This window comes from Cyprinus carpio, chromosome A5 (assembly GCF_018340385.1).
Source record: "Cyprinus carpio isolate SPL01 chromosome A5, ASM1834038v1, whole genome shotgun sequence".
NCBI lineage: Eukaryota > Metazoa > Chordata > Actinopteri > Cypriniformes > Cyprinidae > Cyprinus > Cyprinus carpio.
This window is the reverse complement of record NC_056576.1, coordinates 28,887,699-28,899,261: the sequence shown is the minus strand read 5'-3', so window position 1 is coordinate 28,899,261 and position 11,563 is coordinate 28,887,699. Positions and strand designations below refer to the sequence as shown.

Here is an 11,563-nt window from a genome sequence, read left to right as displayed (position 1 = left end):
TTCTGTCATTTACTTGAACTAACTTGATTTTCAGCATCAGTAATTCAATTTAAAGTTGTCAAAAACAAAGTCCAATTAACTTATCACTACAAAACTTTTATTTTTATTTAAAATTTAGTGGAGTTATTTTTTGAAGTGTTTTTTATTTTAAGAAAATGTGGTGGAATGGTTTATTACTCTAATGATCCTTGTTAAGATTAGTTGTTGTAGCCAAATGTAAATGAGAGAAAAAGATAGGCCTGCTTTTCCCCCTATCCATTTAGTTGATTATACATCGAAATATTATGTAAAAAAAAAAAAAAAAAAAAAAAAAAAAATTTGCACAAGAAACAATGACAAATCATGTTATACATTCTAGTCAACACAGAAAGCCATTATTATGGACATTAGTCAGGGTTACCATTATAATCAAAACATTGCAAACATATCCAACATTTATTCACAATTACTTCCACAAAGGAACGATTTTAATTAGCAAATGTTCAATAGAAGCTGATTAGGTGTGCATTTGTTTGGAATAAAAAAAAAGAGCTAATCACAGTTCCAGTCAAGAACGACAACGAATAATGAATAATGACAGTGTTGTTAGCGCTTTGTCCTGTTAAATTAAGACAGACACTTCTTTACAAAAGTAGAGAAACAGCGTCCTCTACTGACAGACTAGAAGAATATCAAACCGACGACAAATAAAAACGTAATCGTGCAGATATTTACTCTCTAAATATTTGTAAAACTAGCATCAGCATGTTTTTTTTAGATACAACCAATTTTATTGCCATTTTTATGTGTTAAAATGCACAGGAAATGAAGAATATGGGCTACATATAGTAGCCTATCTCATATTAGACTAAAAAACAGTTCTTTAATGGCATCTGTGATTCCGTGTGTTAAAACTTTCCATTGCACAAAAGGTTCTTTGCGGTCAAAAAAAGGTTCTTCAGATTTTTAAAACGTTCTTCACAATAAGAAAAGATGTTTTCTTAAACAACTGTTCATTGAAAGTTTCTTTGGGGAACCCAAAGTTGTTCTTCTATACCTTCGCTTTGAAAATCACATTTTGGAACCTGTATTTTTAAGAGCGTATGAAAGAAGACTGAAAAGGCTATATTGATACCACATGATTAAAAAAAATGTAAAAATAAAAAAAGAACAGTATGTGCATTACATTTTGTCTCACAGAGCTCACTCCATGGATTCTCCATCACTCTCCTGAGAGTGAAACTGACAGTGCTCTGAAGTATTGGTCATACTCCCCTCCAGACAGTGTCCCTCCTGAGCGTAGTACTCATACTCAGTCTCTTCTCTCCAGGACATCTCCTCACTGTGGTAATCCTCCAGATCCTCAGCATTAGCGTGACTGAGAGCTAAGCTCAGGATTTCTTTCTTCTCTTTATAGAAACGGAGCTCCCTGCCGATTCTCCGGGCCTCCCCCAGCTCCTTCATGGCCAGCTGCAGCTCCTGGGAGAGCAGGCCGGGGGATTCCTGCTCCTTCTGTAACCAGTCCAGAGCCATGTGGCTGCGCGTACGCTCGTCCAGACGCTGCTGGGAGTAGTAGAGGATCACCTCCTGTACAAGATGCATTTGAACAAGTCTGAGAAGGTGTGACATAAAATTGACAGAACTGGATCTATGGACAGGGACTTTCTAATAGTCCCACAACTCTAACCTCAGAGCAACATAGTAATAAGTACTCAGAAAACCTTAACAAGTGCATAGTAATACTCAGGCAACCACCCACAACACCTGCAGCATCATGACAGTAAACACTGCACAGCAACAATCACATTTTTTTCAGAAAAGACTAGAAAAAACTAATTCTTACCTGGCGGCTACATCTCATCTCCCGAAAAGCCTTCAGAGTGCCATTCCAGTGCAGAAGTTGAAAAACAGTCATAATTTCCTAAAAAAAAAATAAAAAAAACAGACAAAAAGTTATTATAATAACTAATATTATAACTAAAACAGCTATTTGTGTTGATATGTATAGTCAAAGTTCATTTAAAATATAGCCAATTTAAATGGACTATAAATATATATATTTTTTAAAGTATAGTGCATTTACTTATTTATTTATTTAGTAAAATATGTAATTTTCATATTAACCTATCAAAGTATGAGGACAAAACATTTTGGTACAATTACCAGAACTAAAAGACCTGCAGCATAATCAAATTCCTAGAGAGACATCATTACATGGTGTTATTTTTGAAGTATGCTGATCATATTTAACACATTAGTGTCTAAACAGATGGCATATTGCTTTAGCATTTCTTCTTCACTTCTGTGTAATGAGGCATAAGTCTGTAGACTTATGTGTGAAACAGAGCCTCATTGTGCGTACAGAGTGTGAATTATCTTTTTTTTCTTTTTCTTCTATACACATAAACAGATGCTCATCTATAGGCTCTGGAGAACATCCACATGGTGCAGTGTCTGTAAGAGAAAATGGTATCCTGCCACACAAGTAGCCTTTTTTACTATTTGTCTTGTTTTCACACTTTTGACAGAATGTGTAGCATGAGGAAAGTTCTGACAGCTTAAACATTTTAAGCATTTCCTGGCAGCTTTTATGAAAAATCTGCATGTGAAACATCAGCCTAATTCTGGAGTTTTTAATACTAATAAATTTATCTCATGTAGCTAATACATGTATCACTATGTAGCTGAAGCTTTCAAGCTTCAAAAAGGATACAAAACCCATAACCATAACATTAAAGTGTTTCAAGTGACCTGTGCACTGAAGTATTATGATAGTTTTGTGTGAGAAACAGACTGAAATTTATTATACACAGATAATCTCCACTGTCCCCTGGTAGTGTAAGTATATACACTACACTACCATTCAAACGTTTGGGGTTGGTAAAGATTTTTTAAAGTGCAACTCATTAAAGAAGTCTCTTATGCTCACCAAGTCTGCTTTTACTTGATCAAAAACACGGCAAAAACAGAAATATTGTGAAATATTATTACAATTTAAAGTAGCTGCTTTCTATTTGAATGTATTTAAAATGTAGTTTATTCCTGTGGTGACAAAGCTGAATTATCAGCATCATTACTCTAGTCTTCAGTGTCACATGATCCTTCAGAAATCATTCCAATATGCTGATTTGCTGCTCAAGAAACATTTCTCATTATTATCAATACTGACGCTGCCTAATATGATTGCGCTGCTTAATATTTTATGGAAAATGAATTAATAACTCCAACCGACAACTACTAAAGCAATTTGTATACTATATAGAATATCTAAAGTGTCTAATTTAAACTATATTATGATCCAGCAATATATTTAATCTTACATCTATAGTATTTCCAACTTTACCTGCATACATACAGCACACAATAAGCAATATATATTATACAGCAAATCTGAACGCCATGTTTGCATATATCATTGCAAAATGTAAACTACATTGGACTACTTTTATGATGCTTTTTTATGTTGCTTTTGCACCCTCTCTGTAGCTTGAATGGTCCAGTGCTGATTCACTGTCATTGTATGGAAAAGAGCAACTGAAACATCATTATGCTTTTTTATGTTGCTTTTGCACCCTCTCTGTAGCTTGAATTACGATACAAATCTTGCAAAGCAACTTTTTAAGTTTTACACTGTAGCTTGAATGGTCCAGTGCTGATTCACTGTCACTGTATGCAAAAGAGCAACTGAAACATCATTAGAATAAATAATGACAGATTTATGGATGAGCTAATGCTTTATTAAATAGCAAGATATCTTTTGGTCAACCTGCTTCAGCAAACGTTCCAGCTAGACCAGCATCCAACCAGCAAAAACCAGTCTGGACCAGCTGGAGTTTTCAGAAAGGTTACATAAAGGCAGTCTGGTTTTTTTTTTCTAACCTGAAATTCCAGCATGGTTTTCCCAGTGTTCAACTCCAGCATGAGACAGTATGCTCCTATGCTGGTACCGGGGTCAGATGCATCTGCAATGTTACCCTGTGAACAGTGGGACACAATGACTTACAGACGTGTCATCACTCAACCCAAGCAGACACAAATACAGAGGGAGGTCTGGGTTTCATTAGACACCCCTTTGCTTTGTTATTCAGTCGGAGCAACTTGTCTTTATTGTTGGAGAAAAAAAGGCCAAGACTGCAGAGGATAAATGACATGAGAGTGAAGGGAGACCACACACACACACACACACACACACACACACACACACACACTCCAACAGAATGTGAAAATCTTGGCAGCTACATTCAGGTTTGGGGTGAAGGAGGGTGACATGACTTTTTCTTTGTAGATGGTTTTTAATTTATTTATTTTTTTATTTTATTTTATTTTTTGGTACAAAGCCAATTTATCATTGAAATTGCTTTTTGGCTCTTCATTATAAGGAACAAGGTGGAGCATGTGGGATGGAGCCAGTGCAAAAACATGGATCTATAACTATAGTGTGGGTGGCCTTCTGTACTTCCAAATTATACTGTTTCTACAGACTGGAAAGCTTTAAGAGCTGTATACACCAAAAGTAATCTACAACTGAGCAGGAATGTACAGATGAGATTTCTTGCTACTGTTAATAATGTATGCCTACTCGCCCGCCAAAAAGGCCTAAACATTATGTAAATCTCAGCAGTGTCAAGTACAAACTCGATGATTTGTTGATAAGCAGCTTAACAGTAATGAGACTCACGCTAGTGGTGCTGACGGCTTCCTTCACGCTGCGTGATATGAACTCGGGAGTGATACGGCGGCAGGGCAACTCATTAAATGTGGAGTTCATCAGAGCAATACGAGCTGCATCACGTCTGGCCTCTGCTTTACTGTAGCAGTACTGTAAGAGAGAGAGGTTTTCAATTCATCATCATCATCAAATGCTGAAATATGATAATCTACAGTGATTGGGCATTCTTTAGGATTTCTTTTGTTCTTGATAACATGAACACTCTGATTGTGCTTCAAAGGAATAGTTCACCACAAAATGTTCTGGTCACTGTGGTTAAGAGGTGAAGGGGAAGGTAATCAGTGAATAATGACAAGTTTCACTATATTTCTCAAAAAAAAAAAGAAAGCTACCGTATTTCACAGTAACAAAGAAACAGCAAATAAAATATTTTGAAGTAGAAAACTTAAATTGTATTTATTTTTTTTTGCAATTTAAGCAAACTTTGTTTTAATTACAACTTAATAACTTAATAATTATCTTTTTTTTTTTTACCATGTATATTTCAACAACAACAGAAGTAACAATGAAATTGCATATAAAGATATGCTTAAGTGGGTCAAGTCCCACTTCATTCTCATTTCTTGGAAAAGAGCAGCCAGCACAGCCTCCATAATACCTCTTTTTATATTCCACACAATTATGAAAGTCATACTGGGCTGGAACATGAGGGTGAGTAAATGACAGAATTTTCATTTTAGGGTGGACTAATTATTTAAGTTAAAGTATTCTTAGCATGTCTTGAACACAATGCCACAGAATTCCTACTAACCACATCAAAAAATGTTTTAGATGATGTCTGTGGACCACAAACACCATTAAAGACAGATTTGGGGCTAGCACCGCTGAGATTAGTTTCTGGATGTGTTATATAGCTGAAAACCCTTACGGTGCAAAAAAATAATCTGGCTATTACATTTACAAGCAGTGTTGAAATGAAGATGAATATGTCTGGAGTTTTGAGAATAAAAAGGAGAAAAGAAGAGCAAAAGTATATGAGAGCTGTGTTTTGAGCATAGAAGATGTTGCAAAAAAAGTTCTGGGCTGCATTTCCCAAAAGCATTGTAAGCCTAAATAGATTGTAGAAACCCCTGACACCAATCGTCTCCACTATCTTCTTAGATTTTGATAAATACAGCCTTGGTCTTTGATCTAAAAGGAAACTCCTCTATGGATTTGGGCTGCTCTTTGAATTAAATAATCAGTACAAAATGTAAGAGTATTTTCAATGTGCTAAATCACTGATCAAAGATTACAGTCCATTCAGACAGTAGTGTAACTGGAGTGGTAATTCTCTGGTGTGCTTCAGTCTTTTCAAAGAGCAGCAGCTAGTCCTGATTTTTCCTCAAATATCAGTCATTTCAAATAGAAACCATGGTAACAGCCTCCCTGGTTTAGAAAATTATCAAAATTCTAGTTCCTAGTTATTATTATTTATTATTATTTTTAGTTTTTATTAAAAATGACGAGATCTGTTTGCGGTCATGTTGTGTGTTTCATATTGACAAATGAATAAATAGACTCATTATATTTTTCGAGATTAATTTCATAGAACATTCCATTTGTACAGAAGGAAAATGCCACATACTGATTTGCGGTTGGCAGGAGTAATTTAGCAAATAAGAACCACCTGTTGGCCCTCCTCATTTTCACACAAGAGCCTTTTTTATGGCTGAACTGAATCAGATGCTGTTCATAAAGACACTAGATCTGATTTAGTAATGGAATAAGGCCAGAATTGCAGTAAAATGAAGGGATTAAAGTTCATTTTAAACAAAACCTTTGCTCATTAATAATAATAAAAAAAAAAAAAAAAAATTATAATAGCAAGTATTGTCTTTATGAATGCATCCCTTATAGTACATGCTAAATAAAAATGTAGTAGAAATTCATATTGGAAGTGAGTTCCCTTACCTTCAAATTTCCGAAGCAGCTGCCACCTGGTAAGGTGACGTAGCATATGTAGGGAGGGCCGGGTGAGGGAATGGACTCATAGACTACCAGATTCTCTGTCTCCATCATCATGCTTTTCATTTGCTTCTGCTCCCAAAACTGGTGAAGCATTCCCACAACATTCACTAGAAGCAGGAAAAAAAGGAGAATATTTTGAAATGTGATCACATTAAATATATTTATTTAATATTGATCATGGATCTATCTGCCATGTGCCTTGTGCTGCTTTACTTATCTTTCTTTTTACATGACCTATTTGTATATTTGTATAGTTGTACTTTATATTTTATTATCTGTATTTAATGTTCTACTGTTAGTGTTATGTGTATGCACTAAGGGTCTGAGAGAAATGCAGTTTTGATTCTCTGTATGTATGTACTGTACATGTGGAAGAATTGACAATAAAGCAGACTTGACTTGACTTGATGTGCAAACTGTGTATCACTACAGGTGAGGAACTATGATTTCTCTCACATACATATTTCACAAGTCACCTTTTGTTTTTACTGAAAAAGAGTTTTAAGTTTCTTTCAAAGAGATAGTTCACCCAAAAATGGAAATTCTGTCATCACTCCCTCCCTTGTGTTGTTCCAAACTGGAATTAATTATTTTAATTTTTTTTTTTTTTTTTTTTTTTTTTACAATGAAAGTCAGGGGGATCCAATGCTGTTTGGACTATTCTTCTACAGAATATCTTGCAGAAGAAATAATGCCATTGTGTCATCTGTCAGGTTTGGAACAACATGAAGGTGAGTACATGTAAGTGAACTATCCCTTTAAGATGCTTTGTGATGATATTGTGTATTTTATTAAAATCTTGTCTGGTAATATTCAATCTTTTACCTCCCAGATCACTAATAAGCTACAGAGGCTCAGCTGTTTATAATGTCAAAGTGGTTACATAAGAGGTTTTTGACTGCAGTGTTTATTGAAATTGTGCCTGTTCATCAAACAAAACCAGTTCAGACAGTGTCACTGCCAAGCCTTTGAGATGAAAGTTACCATTTTACACTGATCTATGTCTCTGATACACAGAGTCACCCGACGCATCAGTTATAATCATTGCAACAGGCAAATGAAAAAACATGTTAAAGTGCATGCTTCATCATTCTGCATTTACATTAAAATACTTTTCTCTCTTTACTGTATCATCAAAAAACAGATTCCAAAAAACAAAATGGTCATTGGCTTGTCAGAGTAAAATTCAAACATGAGGTTATATTTTGCAGCATTTAAAAGAAAATTATTCAACAATTCAATCATGCTTGTGTAGTTCTAAACCTTGTGTAGTTCTGTCTTCTGTGGAGCAGAAGTTAAAGTTAAAGTAAATGGGGTCCAAAACATTTTGTTTCACAGAGGAAAGAAAGTCATACAGGTTTGGAACAACATGAGGGTGAATAAATGATGACATAACTTTCATTTTGATGTGAACTATCCCTTTAAGTGTATTTTTAGTGAGAAATGACAGTGTATTTCCCAATACAACATTTACTTACATTCACACATTTGGAAGGCACTTTTATCCAAATCAATTTACATTGCATTCAAGGTATATATTTCATCAGTTCATTCATTCAACATACTTGGGAATCAAACACACAAACTGTTTGAGCTACGGGAATGCTATTATTAATCATTTTATATTCGCTCATTGTAATTTTACTAATTTACTCATTTAAGTAATTCCAGCTCATTTATTAATTATGCTCCCATTTTTAACACAATTTTAACTGTTTACATCCTCATCTAACTTTCCACTTATACCAGCATTCACTGTAACATCAGTGTGACGGCTGTCCGGCGTCAACACATGGAAACATTTTCCTAGCAAAACAAACAGGTGCCCATGAGCTCTGTGAGGTGGACAAGCGTCACACATCAGGGAGTTTTAGTGTGGTTTCAGAGTTTCACACCCACAGTAAGTGCAATATTTGTGCAGTCTTGCTTTAATCAGCTCAGGCATGGCATATAAAACACACACCCTCCAAAGGGGTCAGCAATAATATTGAGAAGGGGAACCAAAGGTATATTTTTGTAAAAAGCCCATGTATGTGGGAACACAGCTAGGCTTGTTTTGACAGCATGAAAATTTCCAACTTTTTGTTTGTTTGAAAGAGTCAGCTGCTGCGAGCACCGCCCAGTCTGTGACTGTATGCTTCAGAACACACTACGTGAGTGTTTCCTTTCAGTCTGCTGGTATATGAGCTGCCTTGCTTGTGTTTGTGAATGAGTTTTGGTTCAATCAAAAGGCTGTCGTTCAACTAAGCCCCTAAAACATCTGAGGTTATTACACTATCCTTCCCTGACTAGACAGAATTCTCATCTGAATACTCTTCATTCCAGTAAAATCTCACACACACACACACACACACACACACACACACACACACACACACACACACACACACACACACACACACACACACATATTTGTATATTTACAGGAACTCTCTATAGGTGTAATGGTTTTTATATTGTACAAACTGTATGTTATATCCCCTTACCCTCACAAAAAAACTGCTGGCATATTTAGATTACCATTCAAAAGTTTGGCGTTGGTAACACAATGTTTTTGAAAGAAGTCTAATAGTGTCACTTAGTGTTAAGTCTGTATTTATTTGATCAATAAATACAATAAAGACAGCAATATTGTGACGTTTTCTGCTTTAACATATTTTATAATGTAATTTATTTCTTTGATGGCAACAGCTGAATTTTCAGCAGCAATTGTTCCAGTCTTCAGTGTCACATGATCCTTCAGAGATCATGAAAACAATTGAATACATTTGTGTTGCTTAATATTTTTGCAGAAATCATAATACACTTTTTGTCAGGATTCTTTGATGAATGGAATGAAAATTGAAAAAAGAACAGCATTTATTTGAAATATAACTATTTTTGCAACATATTTTTATATATATAAACTTTTTTGATATTCAGTTAGTCTTGTCAGTCTTGTTCGTCAGCAGGACAAAGAACTTCCCCCTATATAATTCTCATCTATGGGATGCTGCATTTCTTCTTCAGACATTGAAGAAAGCATAAGGTGAGAGATCAGAGCATCCACACCAAATATGTTTGCTACCTCTTACTTACAGTCTTTGAAGGCTCTGTCATCATCAGAATCTGGTCCAGACATGATCTCCAACTGCTAGTCCCACACGTCCCGCAGCAATCCTCCTTCTCCGTCTCCAGCTCTCACATGCTCCGGAGAAGTTCAAAACATCAGTTAAGCTCCATCCCTATTAGCCTTCTCCTCTCTAGCCTCCAGAGCAGTATGTGGAGCCCCCAGGGGTTCTCTTCACTGGCTGGCCCAACTTTTGTCAAGGGTTGAACTAATTAGCTGTGAGGTTGGTTGTTGCGCTGCACTCCCTTATATTCACGCACACTCTCACCACATACACACTCTCACAGCCTGTTGCACACTACCACTCAACTGAGTCAACTAAGCCCCGGCCCAGGAATGCAGCCCCCTTCTCCATTCATTCACAGCATGCCCCTGCCTTCCCTCACAACTCGCTTTACATATGCAGTGCCCAACTCACTGAACAAACATCCAAGATGGACAGCAGACAACTTCTGACTGTTTTATTGACCACTTAAATAGCTATTTAACTTAACAAGATCCTGAAATTGGTGGGGAAAAAACATTAAAACAGTACATTTTTATTTTTTGGTGAACTATTCCCTTTAATTTAAAAAGTCAATTGCAAAAATGTCTCAGAAAAGTGAAGTTACAGCTTGTGGAGAACAGTTCTGGCGTCATTTGTTTGTACATACTAGTTGGTGTGATGTTTTGTATATAATGTAATGGTATGCAGACATTTTTAGTTGTGTCTTAGTTGTGTCCACATACCTTTGAAGGCCACTGATTAAATTGCATATTAATAAAAATGACAGTACTGTACCCAAAACATTTGTTAACTTTTTGTGCATTCCTTTTTAAACCAAATGTTAAGGGTTTTTTGTTGTTGTTGTTGTTGTTTTAGACTGTGATGTAATCTAAGTGATGATCCTGCTCAGACCGCACTGTGTAGTGATGCTCCATGAGAAAACATTTCAATTTAGCAGCTCTGAATGCTTGAATGGCTATTGTTCTGAGAACAAATCATAGTAGCGGACGGCATCCTTCTGAATGGCTCACTCAGTCTGGTGAACTAAAAGTGCACTTTATTCCCTTTTCTCCACTTAGCATCCATGAGCCTACTTCCTCAATGTTTGAAGCTCAATTCACTTTACATCACTGCCTAAACCACATTTTTCACAAGTCTGATGCCCCTTTTTCAACTTTCTTGTGTCTTTCGTTCTTGGGAATAAGGGCTCCATTCAGAGTCGAGCTCTATTATGAGACGCCTTGGGAAGAGAGAGAGAGGTGTTTAGCATAAATGACAATCACAGTATCACAGAAAAGGGGCTTCAACACTGAGACAAACACAGCTTTGAAGCTGAAATGACAAAAACAACAGGAGGAGATATATCTGTTTGCACGAATTCACAGAACAGATTAATTGGCTGGATGTTGTTTTGTGAAAAACTCCCAATTCTATTAAACAGGTTTTTTTTTTTTTTTTTTTTTTTTTTACTATTCTCTATCACTTTTGGTGATAAACAGCTGCAAGGAATTCACTGGAATGAATAGACCACCTGGTGTGGGGGACCACTGAGGTCACTGAAAGCTTCAAGTCTGCAGCTGTCAGATCAAAACCAACCAGAAACCTGAATGTCAATCAAAAAATAAAAAATAAATAAATCCTGGATGGGTTGTCAGGGTTGAGTGGCTCTTCAAAGTGTGTGTTTTCATTCTTTTACATATGTGACTCCATTCCTATCTTTGAAGGCCATGCTCAGTCTGTACAGGAAAAAAAGGGGCAGTCACACTACATTTTTCATTCTATTCACTTCCATTCATACACATCTTGCTAC

The 11,563-nt window shown here is 36.0% G+C and overlaps 1 protein-coding gene across 1 annotated transcript; it reads right to left on the bottom strand.

Moving 5' to 3' along the window:
• Window positions 1-339: 339 nt before the first annotated feature.
• Window positions 340-10,141, bottom strand: LOC109082829 (protein limb expression 1-like). Its single transcript, XM_042756772.1, has 6 exons — window positions 9,737-10,141; window positions 6,602-6,765; window positions 4,658-4,798; window positions 3,859-3,954; window positions 1,823-1,900; window positions 340-1,566 (listed from the first exon to the last, which is right to left on the bottom strand). Exons 1-6 carry the CDS (start codon window positions 9,777-9,779, stop codon window positions 1,183-1,185), a joined length of 906 nt encoding a protein of 301 aa, XP_042612706.1. The 5' UTR covers window positions 9,780-10,141; the 3' UTR covers window positions 340-1,182.
• Between the last annotated feature and the right edge of the window lie 1,422 nt (window positions 10,142-11,563).